Raw genomic sequence first — 20,419 nt, 5'->3', positions numbered from 1 at the left:
TCTTATCCACACTATTTCCACAACTGTTCGCCTTTTGCCACATTTGGCTAATCGCGAAGAGAGAATGAAAGGTGATAAGCTGAAAGTGATGACAATCACAAATGCACACGAACAGGACACAGCACAAAGTCCACAGAAGATTATACTGAGTGTGTCCAGTCACCATAGCCTCATTAGTCTGCACAATACGGATCACTCCCTCATTCCCACACTCTCCCTTCCGGAAATGAAATCGTTTTAAACCTAGTACATTATATATTTTTCAAATTGTTGTTGTTGAGTACCTTTACAGAGCAAAATCACCTTTAAAGAATATAGCATAGCCTACCCATCCCAAGAAAAGTGAACTGCGAGATGTCTGTAAAAATAAATAAATAAATAAAAAAATACACATTTGGCAATCCTAACTTTACACGTCTTGCAAAGAACACTGTTATCATCACTAAGGTCGTGTAACTGGGATTATCATTGTAGGTATGGCGCCTTTCTTCAGGCGCTTCTTTGGTGTAATTCCTACTAACAGTCCCGATTAGCCTTTCTGTGTGTAAAATGGACTTAAAACCACAAATCAATGAATCAATTTTACAACTTATTTTCATTTAGATCGTTTGGCACCCAGGGACGACTTCCACACTACAGTTATTAGTAAAATCCATATCATTGCACATTATGTACCTTCATGTGTGGCATATATTGTGGATTTGTATATTTAAAGTTCAATTACCAGAGATTTTCATAAACATGCAAAATTACATAAAGCATGATGAACCGATTCTCTGGGGCTATCGACTCATCATCAACTATCTGGAAAGGTTCGCGAGCTTTCCAGAACTCACCTGGTTGGTAGCCTCACACATCTTAAAACATGTCAAAAACTGTGTTCCCAGAGTTTATATTTTCTCTCTATATACAGTTTACTTTTTCAGGGACCAATAAGCAAAATGTTATAAAATTTTCCTGGGTTATACAGGGCATCTGAGAAGTCCCCTCCTAGGTTATATTACATAATTAGATATATACAGTGTGTTTCTGTGAAGAATCAAACTAGCAGGGTGGTTGGAGACTGACCGAAGTTCCAATATGAGATAAGGAAACCCAGTCTGGAAACACATAATTAAAAAGTTATAAGCCAAAACTAGTTGGGGCTGCATGTGACAGTGGAATAACACAGCTGCAAGATGTGGCTTGTAAATTTAATACTGTCATTACTACAGTGTATGGTAGCACCCTACGATGAAAATATTACAGTAGTTTAAAATGATGGCCCCCAGCATCGATGCAAGCATGATGGTGTCGTAAGAAGCTGTGTTGCATCCACTCGAATATCTCTTGAGTTTATTCTGAAGATATCACAGGCAGCAAGGTTTCTTGCCAGGAGGGGTGTCCCTCGGCTCACCATATCAGACTTCCCCTCAGCAGTGGATAGGACAAGGAGGTCCTGTTTCTTGGTCAACTCCTTCGCCTGATCTGACCCCATTTGATTTTAACATTGACTTGACCCCACCTGAATGTAAAGTTGAAAATTAAAGAATACTAGCCAATTTTCAACACAGTTGCAACATGAACATGCAAGAATACGGGAATTCTCGGGCACTCTGTACATCTTCATGCATTATTTTTTTTCTCTCACGGTTCCTTGGATAACACACAATCGAAAAACTGCAAAAGTAAGGTCAGGACATAATTTCTGATCAGATATTCATGCTTTCTGTCCTTTACCTTTTCCCTTTCCTTGTATTTATGTGATTGCATCTATTTTCTGAAGAAAATGTCTGATAATTGAGATTGAAATATAGAAAATCATAATATTTGCCACACAACAGCACTTTAAAATTATTTTAATTACAATTATCTCTTAACAGTTTTATGTGAACAACATTTTTATAATACCTGTGCTTTTACATTGGGAATTAACATCCCTGCTGAGTTGAAGGGGATCGCTGAAAAAAGAGAGAAACAATTATGAAATAATAATAATAGTAGTAGTAATAATTATGTATTAAGAAAGTTAAATTTATGGGCATTAACCCTATAAATTGGTAATACAGGGGAACCACAATTCTGCAGTCCTGAATTTTCATTTTCCCACATTATACTCAATTTTCATGGTTCCACTAGAGCAAAATTCTATAATTTTGTTCAGATTTTACATTTGATGCATTTTTCTTTTCACCTTGGATCCCTAAAATCAAGTTCCCACTATAATTTGATTAGTGATCTTTGTAGCTTAATCATACAAGGTGGTGCTGATATGTATTGAGCCTCCAGAAAAAATTGAGCTAGGAGGGTGAAATTTACAGGGTGTACTGGGGAATGCTTTATATGTAATGGTGCAAAAATAGACTTCCTATGATTAAACTCCCCTTTGTTTTCAGGTCCAAAGTGAAAATGGTAGCACCAAGCTCTCCAAAGACATAATTCTGTTGCATGACAATGCCTCGCCACATGCAGGTGAAACAATGGCTACATAGACCTCCTTAGGCTTTCAAGTGTTGCCCCATCCACCCTATTTGCTGACCTGGCTCGATCTGACTATTATCTGTTCCCCCATCTTAAAAAACACCTAATGTGACAACGATTTGCAACATGATGACGTCTTTGGAGAGCTTTTCTAGAGGTGCTGCTATTTTCACTTTGGACCTGAAAGACAAAGAGAAGTTAAAATCATAGAAAGTCGATTTTTGCACCATGACATATAGAAGAATTGACCAGTACACCCTGCAAACTTCAGTCTCCTAGCTCATTTTTTTCTGGGTAAGACTCAATACTTATCAGTCTCCCCTCGTATATGTACTTTTCCATTTGTCTTAAAACATATTAATTTGGCTAGTACCAAAATGTTCAGAAAGTTTTTTGAAAAACATCCCAACTCCTCTCCAACATTATTATTAAACCTACCTACATCTTTTCCATATACACTCTTCGCCACGTTGCTTGTGCATATTCCAAGACACTCGGTCATTGCGTACACCTGAAATAAATGAACACACATATACTTTGTAGCACAATTAGGTTAGCTTATCAAATTGAAACAACAATATTTCAATAAGAATGATGCTGCAGTAAAAGTTCATTCATCTTTTTATATCTTTACATACTTCTACAAGTTTCACTCAAGCTCTAGTTTAAAAGCATGCTAACATAATGAAAATTAATTGAATCTCATTTGGAAATCATTGAGCAAGTAGTTCATGATAACAGTTGATTTTATTGAGCTTGATGACTTTCTTCATGGACCATTAGATACAACAGGAAATATTTTGAATTCCCAAGGATCCAATAGAAATTTCTGTGAAAAATTTAAAGTTGCAAGTTAAATATTATTACTAATAAAATCCAGAAATTAGAGCATTATAGAGTTAATGTATTTGACTAGAAATACCTGTTGAATTTCCTTTAAATTTGGAAATTTTTTGAACAAGTCCTTTTGAGAGTCAATGCTCAGTGGTGCTCCTCCACTGAAGAAAGTATCTAAACTGCTTAAGTCATATTTTTCTGTCTCTGCCGTTTTGCTCAGCCACACAAAAATAAATGGAAAAGCCCCAATGAAAGAAGGCTAAAAAATGAAGATAAAACTGCACATTAACATTTGTCATAAATTTAACACTAAGAATTTTGAACACACTTTCAAATTACTATTAATGTTCAATGAAAACTGTGAGTCTAAATAAAGTTAATCTGTTTTAATTCAGTTTTATTTCAATTTTATAAGCATATTTCAAAATATTTAATTTCATTTATAATTTCAAACTGTATAATTGTTACTTTTAATTATATTTTGTTGGGAATTTTGCACCATTCACTTCTCTTTTCTCTCCCATTTTCAATTATGCAGGTCATCACATTCACAGTTTCTATTCCCACCACAAATTATGATATCATTTACAGAGGGAGGTAAAGGTAATAAAAAAGATAAAGTTCCCCATGCATATAGCACCATGCCGTGAAGGCATATTTAGGGGATGTGCGGGTAGGCCCCACACTATGTATCGAAGAAAATTTTTTTTTCGAAATGTTAAGGTGGCTAGTGCGGAAAAGTGGCCATTTGTGATCAAAAACACGTCTGATTTTTTTCAGATTTTTTGGAGGTCGTTTAGGTGGCGCGCATCGACCTTGAAGTTTTGATAGTGATTTGGTTATGCAACACGCACAACAATTTCACAAAAATGTCATTATTTGACTATTTCATGTGTTTTTTTCTGCATTATGGTCGTTTATTGCTTTGTTTATGGCAAATATGTTACATTCGTGCCTTAGGGGTGGTTTCCTATGCTGTTTACGTATGCTTTTGGTCAAAAATTGTCAATTTGAGGCTAAGAACTCCATATTTTTCTATTGATGGTTTCCAATTGGTTTCGACTGTGTTTTATTCTAAGGTTTTCCCATATAAAAGAGTAAATAAAATATTTTGCCTTTCTAATTGCTAACAGTTCCTCAATTACTGTCCAGCGCTTCGCTTATTTTCATAGCTTATTATGCTTTGAAAATAACCCAGAGCTCACCACGAGGAGGTGGCTGGACTGCGAGCTCCACCCACCCAAATGATGTTGGCAAACATAATTTTACTAAGGGGCAGGCCAAGATTTTCTTCTAGTTTTCTCCTTGAACTTTATAGTCACTCTTTGTTCGAAATGTCGGCATATGTTCTCTAGATTCGAATTTCGCTTTGATGTAGCCATCACGTGCGCTGGCACCGAAAACGGAAGAAGCAGCCTCTGTGATAATTTTCACAAGTCGCTCCACTCCTTGTGTGTGGCAGGGGAAGTCTTGAATTTCCGCTATATTTTTGTTTTTATTGTAGTCATCTACTTCTTCATTTGTAATATTATTGGCCAACGTAGGCTCGTGGAGGGAGCATGAAGCCCAATCAACCATGTCATAGTATTGGTCTGCATTAAAATTGATGGGTGGTAAAACAAAAGTGCGAATTCTTTTGTCTTTTTTTCAATCCTCTTGCTTTCTTAATTCTTTGCCAACCAAAACTTCTTATTTCTGGGATTTTGTGGGTTATTGAAGCCAGCAGGAGATTTTCAGGATGGGCCAAGAATGCGTTTTGTTGAACGACCCTATTAATCAGATCTCTCAAGTGGTGTGGGAGAAATCGGGACAAGTAGATCAAATTCCACATACTACATAATGAAGGTGTATGCACCGGTGTGGTTTGGGATCAAGAAGGAACCATCGATAACTGACGGAGCCCGACACCTCTGGAATTTGATCCACTTGTCCCGATTTCTCCCACACCACTTGAGAGATCTGATTGACCTTTTGCTGCCCAAGCCCTTTTTCAGAAGTAAGCCTCGGTTGCCCAAGCCGATTTTGAGCAAAATGCAGAGTTTCAATTAAATGAGTGTAGATCGGAAGCTAATTGCCCTAGAGAGATGAGTGATATACCGTTGTACGCGGAATGAACCAGAGATTCAGACTATATGAAATTTTTGAATATTCGGCGTATATGTGGCGGGGGGAGGTGGCTAACTCTCAAAATTCCAAAATTTCAGAAAAAAAAATTTGGTTCCCCCACCCTCCCCTCAAGAAAAAAGTACATGACAGTGTCGACATGCATATGGAAATGATCGCTGACATGTAAGGAACACAAAAATATTTGCATTATCATCATATGACCAATGTAACTTGAGTTGTGCCCCCAAAAGGAATGGTCGGCACGCCACTGATTCAAGCTTCAAAATGCAGTGGTACCTTGAAATGGCTATAGCTCAGAAACTAAATGCTCTAGAGATATGAAAGATATACCGTTGTACGCAGAATGAATCACAGATTTAGGTGATATATAATTGATGCACATTCGGCGTATATATGGAGGGGGAAAGGGGGAAATCCCCTGAAAATATTTTTTTTTTAAAATGGGGGTTCGCCCCCCCCGCCCCCCGAAAAAAAGGATATGAAAAGTTCAAAATACACATAGAAATTATCGCTGGCATGTAAGAAACAGAAAAATATTTGCATCATTGTCGTATGACCAATGTAACTTGAGTTGTATCCCCAAAAGGAATGGTCAGGACGCCACTGATTCAAGCTACAAAATGCAGCGGTACCTTGAAATAACTATAGCTCAGAAGCTAAATGCCCTAGAGATATGAAAGATGTACCGTTGTACGCAGAATGAATCACAGATTCAGACGATATATAATTTATGCACATTCGGCGTACATATGGAGGGGGAAAGGGGGGAAATCCCATCAAATACTTTTCTTTAAAAAAATTGTTTCCCCCCGCCCCGAAAAAAATGTCAAAATGCACAAAATGCAAAATTTATGCAAATTTGGTGTATATATGGAGGGCGAAGGGAGAAAACCCCCAAAAATTATTGTAAAAAATTGTCAATTCACCCAAAAAATGTCCTCGCACCTTAAAAAGAGAAGCAAAAGAGAAGTCCCTTTTCCCGCCTTTCCCCCTCCATTTTCATGAAGACAAAAAAAATGCAAAAAACCATTTCTGTTAAATACATGTGTTAGGAACAATATAAAAAAATAAAATCGAAATTCTAGCCAAAAATAGAAAAGTTATAAAACTAGGACCTTGACACAGCATCTCGATCGAGACGCTTGGTCCCGTGAGGGTTACTTTTGGGTATCTCGATCGAGACGCTTGGGCAGCAAAAGGTTAATAGGGTCATTCAACAAAACTCATTCTTGGCCCATCCTGAAAATCTCCTGCTGACTTTAATAACCGACAAAATCCCAGAAATAAGAAGTTTTGGTTGGCAAAGAATTAATAAAGCAAGAGGATTGAAAAAAAATCAAAAGAATTTGCACTTTTGTTTTACCAACCATCAATTTTAATGCAGACCAATACTATGACATGGTTGATTGGGCTTCATGCTCCCTCCACGAGCCTACGTTGGCCAATAATATTACAAATGAAGAAGTAGATGACTACAATAAAAACAAAAATATAGCGGAAATTCAAGACTTCCCCTGCCACACACAAGGAGTGGAGCGACTTGTGAAAATTATCACAGAGGCTGCTTCTTCCGTTTTCGGTGCCAGCGCACGTGATGGCTACATCAAAGCGAAATTCGAATCTAGAGAACATATGCCGACATTTCGAACAAAGAGTGACTATAAAGTTCAAGGAGAAAACTAGAAGAAAATCTTGGCCTGCCCCTTAGTAAAATTATGTTTGCCAACATCATTTGGGTGGGTGGAGCTCGCAGTCCAGCCACCTCCTCGTGGTGAGCTCTGGGTTATTTTCAAAGCATAATAAGCTATGAAAATAAGCGAAGGGCTGGACAGTAATTGAGGAACTGTTAGCAATTAGAAAGGCAAAATATTTTATTTACTCTTTTATATGGGAAAACCTTAGAATAAAACACAGTCGAAACCAATTGGAAACCATCAATAGAAAAATATGGAGTTCTTAGCCTCAAATTGACAATTTTTGATTAAAAGCATACGTAAACAGCATAGGAAACCACCCCTAAGGCACGAATGTAACATATTTGCCATAAACAAAGCAATAAACGACCATAATTCAGAAAAAAACACATGAAATAGCCAAATAATGACATTTCTGTGAAATTGTTGTGCGTGTTGCATAACCAAATCACTATCAAAACTTCAAGGTCGATGCGTGCCACCTAAACGACCTCCAAAAAATCTGAAAAAAATCAGACGTGTTTTTGGTCACAAATGGCCACTTTTCCCCACTAACCACCTTAACATTTCGAAAAAAAGTTTTTTCGATACACCCTACCCCACACGTTCGATCGTGCCCATTTTAGAGGTGATGTGATCAGCACCATACTCCAGTTGCCTTTAACCCCCATCCCCCTCAGGGTTGCTCCCAGGTACCCATTGATTTCAGAGGGAGTCCATAAGAATATCATCATTTATATGGTATGCGTTCAAAGTGGTAGGCTGATACCTAATTATTATTACATTCCTCTTGCAAGCTTGTTTCCTTACAACCCTATCTTATGTCTTCCTCTAACATTTTTACATTTTCAATGTAAGAACCCAAATTCAAAACCATGCAAGACAAAATTGCAGCAAAATTTAGTTTGCTTTTAAGGATGAAATTAAATGTTTGTGTTAAATATTCACTAAGGATTTGGTTTTACAATGGTACACAGTATTAGAAGAATGAAGAAATTACCTTATATTCCTGTACAGCTTCAAGAAATCTTTGCTCAGAGAATGTAGGCATTGTGTATAGTGGAACGCCTTCCGTAAGGTTCATTAGTCCCATCAAAAGGCCAGCTAAATGGAAGTTACTGAAGGTAATTAACGTGGGGCGTGGCTCAAATATGTATCTGTAATTATAAACCAAAATGCAAGGATATATGTGGGGTGACTGAAAAGTTTTGAGCCTAACACAGAAAATGGGTAGGTAGGCAAACCAAATGGTATTTTTGATAATGTACCACTCTTCATTAGTATCATGCCCCATGTTCATGTTTCTAACGTTTCTATTATTATTATTATTATTATTTGGACAACCGGTGATCTTACATGATCATGTCCAGAACAAGTCCATATTTTCTTTTGTAGTGGCAGTTGCTGGTCTCCCTTGCCCGATTAATTTCTTGTACCAAGCATTTGTATATGTTATGTGAAGGTGCATTGTCATATTTATTGATCATATCTTGGTGGATTTTTGATGGTGACATTTCTTAGAGATGAAGATATTTGATCACAGCAAGATACTCTAATTTCTTCATTTTCAAAAAAATCACTGCACCGTGTTCACTTCAAGAGCCTGCAGCAGAAAATTAGATACATGAGCGTGGGACAGTGTTTGGAAGTAACTAGTTATGAGTAACAGTTACTTTTTGAGGAAATGTAACTGTAAATAGTTACTTTAAAGAAAGTAACTAACAGAGCTAACTTTTTCCCCAGTTACTTTTACAGTTACTGTACAACACAAGTTGATATGTAAATTATTGGCGATTTGAACCAGAACTCAGTCTCTGATGCAATACAAAAGTCCATCCTTTGTTACATTAATTTTTGCAAACAACAGATGAAGGGAAATAGAGAAAGTTGTTCCTGTTGGTGGAAAGTAGGTAGGCTCCAGGTGCCAGGCATTTCATGGTGACAGGTTTATCACATGTTTCATCTTTCGTTTCATTGTCCTCAATTCCAAAGTGATCTGCATACCTCAAAAGAGGTGTGGATTTTCCTGAAGTGGGAAGATAAGCTTCTAGGATGAGAATTCTTTTCTCTTTCTGACAGTTTGCCATTGTCAGTTGTGTGCTGTGAAGTGTGTCTTTTTTTCTGTAGTTTGTTCCTTTGTGGCCTTTTCCCCATTGTGTAAGCAGAATCTGATAGTTTTTACTTTACTAGAATACTGAATTAAAATGAAATGAGACATACTGCAATATTTCAGTATTTTTATGAAAGATGGTACTGTTACTATGAACGAAACTGAAGGAAGACGATAGCTAGCAAGTGTACATGTGAATGGAAAACAATGTAATTGTTTCTATGTTATTTAATTTATCTCAATTCCCGATAAATTAAAAATGGAAGTAAAAACATTTCTTGTAGAATTTGCTTATTTGCAATTATTCAGCATTTCTGGAAATTTTGAAAAAGTAATATATTTTAGTAAGTGCTATTCGTTTAAGATCAAAATGAGAACCCAATTTCTTGAAATGACACGCGACAGATCTTTACTTTGGATGCAATAATAATAATAATAATAAACACCATTGTTATTGGCATAACAGTGAATTACAATACTCATGTGGCAAACCAAGGAATCAGGATGACCCTAGCCATCATTTTTGCTTGTTTATGTAATCGTCTCAGAGAGAACTCAAGGTGTAAGTTTAAAATGGCATTCTTACCTTCATTGATAAAGCACACTATGATTTTCTGGTTAATAAGCACTTGAAATTGCACAGCAAATGTATTTCTCTCTGTCACACTCTTTATGCGAAACAAATCTCCCGATTTGTGTAATTTGTTTACAAGAAAATATCCAGCAGAAAGTAACCACATTTATACATTACAAATTCAAGCTATTCAAATACTATTATGAGTATGATAACCTGCTGAATCACCTAGAAATAGACAGACTTGATGTCAGAGCTGAAAAGTAAATTATATCTTATATCGAAGGAATCTTGGAGAGAAATTATATGGTACCAAAACTCCTTCGTATGATATGGCTTAAGGTGAAATCATACAATTTGAGAGGAAATAGCGAATTATTATGTCTTGATAAGAACTACAAAAATAACAAGTATCTTCTGTATCTCAAAAACAGTTATAATTTGAATACCGTGAGATAGATATTGATAATGTTGTTAAAACAATTTTAACTTCATATATAAGGATAATTATTTAAGAAATCTTTTATACATAGTTCTATAGTTGAAATGTAACAATTGTATTTTCTTTAATGCATTTTTAAAATTCTTGTAGTTTTAGGTTATGTTTGCTAAATATTTTGAAATTCTCTCTTGCCCAGTACTGTGGTTTTGGATACCTTGTAATATGTAACCTTGTAATACTGCCGTATTAAGGCTGAATAACTGTTGTCGGCAGTTTAAAAACACTTTTAAATATATAAATAAATAAAAAACTAACTCTAGTTACTTTTTAAGCAACTAACTGTAACTCAGTTAACCTTTTCAAAAGTAACTTTCCGAATACTGGCATGGAACATGTCACTAATGAGGAGTAGTACATTATCGGAAATATCATTTGGTTTGTCTAACTACCCATTTTCTGTGTTAGGCTCAAAATTTTTCAGTCAGCCCACATACACGTACAAGAAATTTGTATTATACTGAAGTGTTATGTTTTATTTTGTAATTTGATGGTAAAAGAAAGTAATAAAGAGTGGAAATGCAATTTTAAATAATGGCAATGAAGTCCAATATCCAAGCTCATACTTGCAATAGAACCAAATTACAAAAAGGAAAGTGATTCATGTGATATGTTCAAGAAATAAGTGTTTGTAAATTATGAGCCCACTTTACAAGTTGGTGCAGAGTTTCCAATAGAATACTTACGGGCCAACATGAAAGACAGAGATCAGATGACAATGTGAATATTGGGCTCCTTTAGGCAAACCTGTGCTGCCACTTGTGGTAGGTAGGTAAATTATGTCTTTCATAACATCCACCTCTAGGTTCTCATTGAATGCTTAAAATATACATAAAACAAACTTGATTACTTGTTAGTTACCCCCATTTTCTGTTTTCAAACATGCAGAAATATGATTAAATTTATATAAAAAAAGAAAAAAATCGTGGAAATTGTATTAGACCTCTGAATATTAGTGACAAATGTTATTTATTAGCATGCAAATTGTTAATTGAATATTATCCATTGACTAGTGTTCCTACATTTTCTAACACTGTGTGGTGCTTGAGAGAGGATGTGCTCTTTCAAAAAGTAGTGTTAAGAGTAGTTAAAAGTAGAAGAAACTGTACTTACAAGAACCATGCTAACACCTAAAACATCTCAGGTACTGTTTTCGTAAGAAACATTTTTTACATTCCATTTCATTGTCATCATGTTAAACCATACAAGCACCCCCCCCCCCTTTTCCGCCCTCACAGTTCAAACATTCTCCACCTAATATTCACTTCATTATATAATCTCCATATTCGCTTATCAGAGGAGTATGTGTTCCTTGAAACAAATTGTAATTTTCTTGAATATTCATGTAATGTGTAGAATATTCATGCTAATTCTAAATACAGAAATAGAAGAAAATAGAATGCTTAAACATGCAAATATGTTTCAAATATTACCTATTTTAAACAGTTATTCATAGAATTACTTAATTAAAATCTTATCAATATAGATATTTCAAGACTATTTTGAGGACAATTACTTTATGTAGTTGCAATATCAGGTAGTAAATCTCCACTAATCACAGATTTAAATTTCCTGAAAGCACAAATCCAAATATTTTTCTTCTCAATATTGTAAATATTTGTTGCATTTATATTTCAAAACAAGAAAATACATAAACAAACACTAATTATATTTCTTAAATTTTTGTGTGAGAAAAACACTATGGAATTATACTGCAAATTAAGAAATGCAGTATTTGTTTACATAATATATCAAATATCTTATTAAAAAAAACTTTTCATGAATCTATCATGAAGAAGTTACAGGTAGGTGAGACAAAACCCCAATCAGTTCAAATTCAAGAAAATAATTTGAAAATGTTGTTTTTAATATGATGAGCATGTTTGAAATGTAGAGCTTACCTTTACCATCATCCTTCAGCAGTTCTTTCAGAGGTATAGCTCCCTCTACATCGTCTATGGAAAATAAGTTTACATTCCATTCCAAGTTTGATATAGCTGCTTTCACTAATGATTCGGTTTCCTTGTCACATACAATGAAGCGTGCATTACTTTCTTTCATGAGTATAGTTTGGTCTTCTGCAAAGATACATGAAATAAAAATACATAAAATGGATGATTTGGTACTTGTGTGTGTCCATAATTTTTCTTCCCTAAAATACTGATTAAATAATGTGAATTATTGTTTTAATTTTATGTGCAAATTTAGATAAGAATTTAGTGAAATAACAAATTCAGTGTTAATTTCACACGCCCATACCTTATGAAAGTATTGAACCCATAATATTCATTGTACAACAATTGTACTACTTTAAAATTAAACTATATCCGTAAGTCACCAAATTGAAATTAATAATTACTTTTGTACATGCCAACTGTAATGGACAAAGTTGTTGTTTGCAAAAAAAAAAAAATTAAATTAAATTTTAGTATTCATACAAGGAACATTCAAGTCAAACAGGGACTTCAGATTTTTAAAAATAACAGAACACACTCAGATGTATATAAATGACTTGTAGGAGATAAGTGTATCTTTTTCCTACATCAAAACATGTTCCTGTTTGACTGGAACACTCCTTGTATATTCATGTTAGGAGCAAATATTTGTATGCAGTAATTTTCTCAAGTATGAGGGTTATTCCTGAGTAAACAAAAAAGAATCGATCAGACAATTCGATTATAGATGTTGGGGAAAGAACTTCCAGTTTGGGCAATTTTTCAATGTAAACAAGTGGCATACAGATCGAAACCGAGTTTATTTTCTTATAAAAGATCGGATACAAAATGGATCACTTGAAATTGTTGAGTGATATAGAGAAACAAAGGTCCCTAGAAAAGATTGGCAATTTCCTGGATCCTTTGGATAAAGATTTACAGAAAAATAGTAGTCTTTTCCAAGACAATGTTGATCTTCTACTAACAGTTTTGTGTTAGGACTTAACACAGGTTAACTTGCAGGTTGAAATAAAGCTTTTGTAAATTATAAGCATTGAAATACTTCAATTTTACAACAGTAGAATGTATAATTTTCGACATTGTTTAGTCAAACACAGCCCCTTCAATTCTTTCATAGGGCTTAGAGAGAGCGTCGTCAGAAATTTGTGTAGGGGGTAAAAGCCAGTAATAAAAGTAGAATAGTAGAAATAATAATAATTACAACTGTTATAAATGTTATACAATAAATAATTACTAAACTAATGAAATAACCAAATTTTATTCTAAATTTATTATTATTATTTATTTATTAATGCTATTCGAGTGCATATCCAGCACAACAGTTACAATACTGAAATGCACAGTTATTGTATTTTATTATTAACTTTTGCAAGTGTCGTTCAAGAAAATACTTTAGACGTTAGTAAAACATTTACTAATAAAGTTTATATTGATTATTAAATTATAATTTTTGGAATTCTGGATGATTATAAACAGTTTCAATTTTTAAATATAGTTAACACGTGTGCGATATGTAAAATATTTTCATTTGAATTACTCCGGTGATGTAGTGTCGACTATAGAGCCTATTCCCTCACGTATGTGTCCAGTCTTTTCGCTTTACTGCCTGAATCCACTGATTTTTCCATATCGGATCTGTATGAAAACTATGCATAGATACCTGAGAAAAAGTATTTGTTCCCAACCTCATGTTGTAACCAAAAGCCACACAATGATTGCCACCTTTTCTTAAGACACTGCCTTTACACCTTTGAACTCCATGTTACTCTATTCAAAACCGGAAGTAAAGTTCCCGCCCGCGCCAAGGAAACACAGAAATGTAAACATCCGGTGAATATCCCCCATAGGTGGGTTTCATGTGACATCAGTATCTGCACAGGCACCATGTTTGCGGCCAATTTTATTTGTTGTTTTCATGGAAATATCCACTACGTAGCATTTGTTACATCTGCACCAACTGCATGTTTGTTTTAAATTACTAATGTCTGTTAGTATCTCCCACTTGCACCCTTGAATTCCGTATGATTAAAACAACTGGCCTCAATCATGGCTGCTCGAAGTTACAATCCAACACTTTGTGATGTAGATGAAACACACCTACAAAGACTCAATTTTCTGATTATAATTTATTCAAAATTTATTTTAATTTTATGTGATCACATCAGTAAGAACAAAAGTAGAGCCTGCATGCAGTTCATGCATGTAATATTTTCTATTAATTATAACTTGTCTAGAATAAAGTAGAGTAAAAAAGTAAAGTGCTCTCCTGTGCTTTGCACCATGCCATGAAGGCATATAGGGGGTGTGGAGTTACAGCTCCACACTTTCTTGATCATGGGTGAAGGTGATTTGTTCAGCACCACACCCCCGGGCTGCCTTTACCCCCAGAGTTTCCTCCGGGTACCCACTTTATATGATGCTGGGTGAGCACTGGAGCTACTTGAACAGGTGGATAAAATCCCTGTTCTCCCCTGCTGGGGATCGAACCCAAGTCTCTCACTTGGTAGTCAGATCCCCTAACAACTGAGCTACCATGGCTCTTTCTAGAATAAAGTAATTTGTAAGAGTTAGTTAAATTTTATAGTAATCATAGCTGTAAATAAGTAACATTAAAACAATAACTGTTACTTTTTGAGCAAATTAAGTGTAACTGCAACACAGTTAGCCTACTTTTAAAAAGTAACTTTCACAAGACTGGTAACAGCTGATTATAGGCCACTCAATTGTTAGCTTCTCTTTCTCATGCCATACTCTGGAAATTATAATTATTTCAAGTTATAAGGTTGCCAAATGGTAAAACCACCTAATTTTTAATTTGTGTTGCAATTGTGTCATTTCAATCAACCACATCAAATAATTTAACTATAAGTTCAGAAATTAATTGCATTGCTTAAATGGTTACTAACCTGGTCTGTCAACTGGACAACCACCTCTGATTGCTCCATTGCAACACCATGCTCCCAAAATGAACAAGTCTATCGTAGCCATTTCCTTGGTTATGTAATAGAGGATATCCCCTTTCTTGAATCCACGTTTAGTGAGAGCGCTTGCAACTTTCTTTGACAATGGTTCTACTTCAGAAAACGTCACACTTCTTCGATTTACTGTATCAGTCTATGGAAAAATTAGATTTTCTCAGATGTAATAACAGGGTGTCTAGATTGAGAATTCCTTGAATTCTGAAATTTTTTGCAGGAATTATTGTTTTGCAGAAAATTTTTCATTTGGATTTTCTTTTAAATTGTGAAAAAATTGCGCATATTAATCCAAACATGCAAAAAGCTTCTGATCATAGTTTGTTTGCTTATTTTTCTTTTGTACATAGAAACAGAAAATAGTGACACAAAATAAAAAGGAGCACCCACAAATTGTTTTCTAAGCATTGCTTGTAGATCAGTGACTTCAAAGTATCTATCATACTGGGCATAACTTGGGGCAGGGGACAGATTCAAAAAGTTTTCTAAGCCATGAAAATAGCATCATAGATTATTTTGCTAAATAACTGTTAGGGAGATTTCAGACTGAAGCAACATGCAACACATGTCGCTTGGGAATGAGCCAATCAAGAGCATTACAATATTCTTTATTACTTTGCTCCTCAGGTTACAAGGAAGTAAACAAAAACACACTTTACATGTAAATTTTAACAAACCTGAAACTTTCTGGGATAGGGATGAGTGTCTCCTCCCCCAGTTAGCTACACCTATCTACTGTACAGCTATGCTTTCATTTTTCTGACTTTGGAAATTTTGTGATGCAATTTAACTCGATCTGGTCCCATTGCTGTGGAAGATTTTTAATGTATCATAATAAAATAAACATACTTACAATCCATGCTGAATTTCCAGTCCTTGGTAAATGCTTTCTAATTTTCTCAAACAGATACTTAGTTATAGGAACTTTCGGCAGATCATCCAAGCTGACTTGGAGGCCTGATAAGAATATGTTGTTTTCTTTCGCCATTACAGGAACACCTGAAAAAGAAGGATTTATTTATTCGTTTTTGTAATGTACAGGGCTTAAAAATCAGAGGACATACACGATTTATACAAGACTGTCTTCACAAACTAAAAAGGATACAAATAAAGCAAGAATACTGTCCAGATACCCCTGGACGCACACAACTGGAGTCCCATCACAGCAACTTTCCATTTGTCACAAACGGGGGGGGGGGGGGGGGGCATTTCTTCATGGGCAACTGAGGTCAAGCGTGAGACAACTTCGAACAGCCACTCCGTCACTTACCTATGGTAAGACAGTACCTCCATTAACCAAGAGCAAATGTGTAAAGTTTCAGTCCTGATTCGAACGCCAGTTCGGTATCTTTGACATAGGTCGAGAGGAACCCGAATGGACGCGTATCTTGTTTCGAGCCAGCACCTATTTTTCTGAAATGTGCTGTTGTCACTTTTATCGTACTTGCAGTGTATAGACATCATTCATTCATTCACTGTGACGTTATACTCACAAGGTCTCCACATTGTATTAAAATAGTACAACCTAGCAAAGATAACTCAACCGCAACCTCAAGTTAAGAAATTTCCAAAGAAACTAATTTCGCAACATCTAATTTACTCCACGTGGACTTGAGAAGAGCTGTCAGTTCCTAAAACGGACGTTATTGGTGGGAAAAGTTTGAGGAGAGGATTTGCTGGGCTCCATGGTTGTCAGAGGGGAACTGATCTTTCGGAACTTTCTTTGAAATAAAGTGTCGTTTCAATCAGGCCTTGAACCATACCACGAAAGAGATCATTGAATACACTGGATATGAGTGTCCATACATCACCTTCATCTAATCAGCATTCATTCTCATCGTTGCGATTTGTCAAACGTGGAAGAAAAGCGACATATAATAAGAAGTGTACGAAGACCAACCAACCTAATAAAATCTTCAGTGGCAAGAACCACTCAATGCCTTTGGCCGCTCCGTGGCAGGGGGGCAGGGAGGCATTGCCCCCTCCAACCTTCGACGAAAGTCAAATCTAGGGGGCCAAGCATTTACGGCTAAGGCACCTGCAGGGGGGCACAGAGGAGAATTGCCCCTTCGATTTCAAATTTTATGCAAATAAAAGTACATTACGTAAAATTTTCTTGCTCGCTTCGCTCGTCTCAGTTTCGTCAAGTTCAGAGCCGTAGCTAGGTGATGGCTCGAGTCAGTCATGGGCGCCGAATGATCTAAATGAAAAACGTTGAGAGAGAGAATGCCTTGGCACCCAGCGATATTATTTTATTAGGGGCAAATAGGGGGGCAAGGGGGTGCAAACATTGACGGCAAAGGGGGCGCAGAGGAGAAATTGCTCCATTCGATTTCAAATTTTATGCAAATTAAAATACATTTCGTAAAATTTTCTTGCTCGCTTCGCTCGCAAGGCCTGCTCTTCTCGTTTTCGTCAAGTTCAGAACCTTAGCTAAGGGGCAGTTGTATAAGAGGGAATGCCATGGCGTCCAGTGAAGTTATTTGTGCCCTATTATGTAAATCAATATTATTACAAATTGCAAAATTTGGATCTAAAAATTTTCTTGTTCGCTTCGCTCGCAATATAGTTGTTTTCTGTAATGTAATGTATTTAAATAATGTGTTGTATATATGTATTGAATACACTTTCAATACATACACGTATAATGTTAGCATGTTGCATATATATTTTCTTATTTTATGTCGCTCCATGTTTCCTATGTGTAAGGCATAAAAGTTATACATGTTCCTATGTACAAAAATTATTATCTACGGAATGCATTTATCATTCATTTTCTGCCATTCAAAAATACAGTTTGTGTGCTTGTTTTCCATTATTAGCTAATGTGAAATTGACGGTGTTGAAGAAATATTTCGAATCGTTTGTTCCAAAAAAATGGTTTAGTACCTACCGACTTCTGTACCCCCTCTTTGCGTAATTTATGAGGATAACTAATACTACTACTACTATAATAAATGTAAAATGGCTAACGCTGTATTTGGAATCTTCTATTAAATAAATAAATAAAAATAAATAAATAATAATAATAATAATAATAATAATAGTCATTATTATTATTATTATTATTGTTGTTGGTGGTGGTGGTATGTTTATCCTGGTACAAGTACTTGCCCCCCCCCCCAGTCAAAAATTCGTGGTGGCACCTCTGCTCCGTGGATGGATCATTTTTGGTATTCCATTCATTTCATCATTCGTCATTGTTGCGAATAATCCAAGAGGTAGAAAAGCGAGGTAAAATAAGAATAGTAATAGGAAATGGATATTCTGGAATATATTAAATTAATTTTAGTGTAGAGCACTCGAAAACCAGAAGTCATAACTTCGATTCTTGACTAAATTTCGATTCTTTTTTTTTCTCGATTATTCAATGTCACTCACATCTATCGTTTTCTTCTGTATGTTTTTGTGTACTCCGTCAGTCGAAAATTTTCTGAGTTTGGGCTGACTGAACAGTCAACGTTTTGCTCCAGTCGATCCCACTGCATTTATCACCGTTAACACTTAAATACTGTACAATCTATCCGGTGCAGTGCTGTGCACAATATTATTATGACCAACGCTTGAAGTGGAAAATTTTAGCTGGGGGATGTTTGGTCGAACCTTGGGCTTAGCTGGGAGATGCTCCGATGGTTTAACATGGTGACAATGAGGCAGCTGGGAAGGGATGTTTTGGGAAATTTTTGCTAGCTGGGGGGGATACCATCACCCCTCATTCTGATCACTGGTTATAAAAGAAGCTAAACTCTATAAAATAAAAGGAATATGGAAAGAAGAAGGTAAGTTATTGGTTAAGTGAGTGTATAAGGAACAAAGAAATTCGAAAATATCTATGCATAGTGCTGGGCAAGATATGTCGAGCTCTCTCTCTCATAATTTCAATATGCATACTTTGTTGTCTACCTTCTCCTACTACCTGGGAATAAAAAAATGCACAGTGTACAGTGGCTGATAGGACGCTATGCAAGTATAAAAATCTGGATTTTCATGAACAATTCAAGATATAAATTACCAGGAATTTTATAATGTACACCCAACGGCGAAAGAAACAGTAGGCGAATTGTCCACCACCATTTTCATTCGGTCTGAATTACACGATATGAAAACAACGAATTGAAATAATGACTTCAATAAGCAAAGAACAATGCCTTCTTCGAACCAACACAGTTTATTTCCTTAAAACAACATAAGATGTAGAACCAGGGACGTCGTTAGGGAGGGGCACGCGGGGGCACCGGCCCCGGCAAACGTCCACGTGGCCCCGGGAAACTATTCTGTATTTGCTGGAAATTTTACTTTGATGACAAATATTGCAAAATAATTCTTCAGTAACTTTTGCTTGCAGTTTGAAACACTTCTTCAATTTTCAGTAGCACGAACCCAAGCAAGGCATTTCTTTCCTATTTCCCTCTTTCTTGCTTGTGAACACGAACAGATGTATTGGCAGAGGATGCAGTTAATGGTTTTGTGGTCCGCCCCGGTCAGGGAAGTCTGAGACCTATTGAAAATGCACTTTTCCTCCCTGCTGCACACCAGACCCAGGATCCCCCAAAACCCGCACTTTCTCTTCATCTGGCCCTGCACTGGCACCACGGGCGCCGAAAGGACGACACAAACAGGAGGATTTAGCTACGGGTGGCTAGAACTTTCTGGGTTAATTATTTTATGGTTCAGAAAATATATCCCCATGCGTTTCAAATTCCAAGAACAGAATTCTATTGCTTGTCCCTTTTTCAGCGCGGGAATGAATGACACAGCGGTTCTTCTCACATGCACTCAACCCTCCTGCTAATGACCTGCCCTGCAAAGGAGGGGAAAGGCCACTTTCTGAAAATTCGGAGAAACATCGAAGCGGTCGGTTCATCTGTTGATGGGTGGACAGTTGATATCTGTCAGATAGTTTGAAGTAGGATTTGTGGTCCGAGCGGTGTAAACTTCTGTAAACGCGAAAAGATAGCATCACGAAGTGTTTGTGATCTCGTTTTCCTACATCGCGAGTAAAATGTCGAATGAGAAGCTGCCAGATTGTCTTCCTCTGGAGACAATGGATCAGGATCGACTGATCGACCAAATATCCAACATATTGGCATTCTAAAAGAGAGTCTGACTAACACACAAGATCCTGGGTTCGACTCCCAGGGTGGTTGATCTCATGTATAATGAAGGATAAAACACGTTTCAATTAAGG

General features: G+C 36.1%; 1 protein-coding gene across 2 annotated transcripts in view; it reads right to left on the bottom strand.

Moving 5' to 3' along the window:
* LOC145993601 (uncharacterized) overlaps positions 1 to 20,419 on the bottom strand; it is a 48,128-nt gene that overhangs the window by 8,263 nt on the left and 19,446 nt on the right. For both annotated transcript variants that reach the window (XM_083129454.1, XM_083129452.1), the window contains exons 2-9: positions 16,085 to 16,230; positions 15,163 to 15,370; positions 12,203 to 12,379; positions 10,988 to 11,120; positions 8,119 to 8,275; positions 3,383 to 3,556; positions 2,899 to 2,971; positions 1,891 to 1,940 (exon numbers count right to left, since the gene is read on the bottom strand). In XM_083129454.1, coding sequence (XP_082985580.1) covers positions 1,891 to 1,940; positions 2,899 to 2,971; positions 3,383 to 3,556; positions 8,119 to 8,275; positions 10,988 to 11,120; positions 12,203 to 12,379; positions 15,163 to 15,370; positions 16,085 to 16,219 — 1,107 coding nt within the window. In that variant the 5' untranslated portion in view covers positions 16,220 to 16,230. The remainder of the gene's footprint in view (positions 1 to 1,890; positions 1,941 to 2,898; positions 2,972 to 3,382; positions 3,557 to 8,118; positions 8,276 to 10,987; positions 11,121 to 12,202; positions 12,380 to 15,162; positions 15,371 to 16,084; positions 16,231 to 20,419) is intronic.

The sequence above is a fragment of the Lepisma saccharinum genome, chromosome 1 (assembly GCF_977018435.1).
Source record: "Lepisma saccharinum chromosome 1, izLepSacc3.1, whole genome shotgun sequence".
Classification (NCBI taxonomy): Eukaryota; Metazoa; Arthropoda; class Insecta; order Zygentoma; family Lepismatidae; genus Lepisma; species Lepisma saccharinum.
Note: the sequence above shows the minus strand (reverse complement) of the source record. Positions and strands in the feature narration are given on the sequence as shown.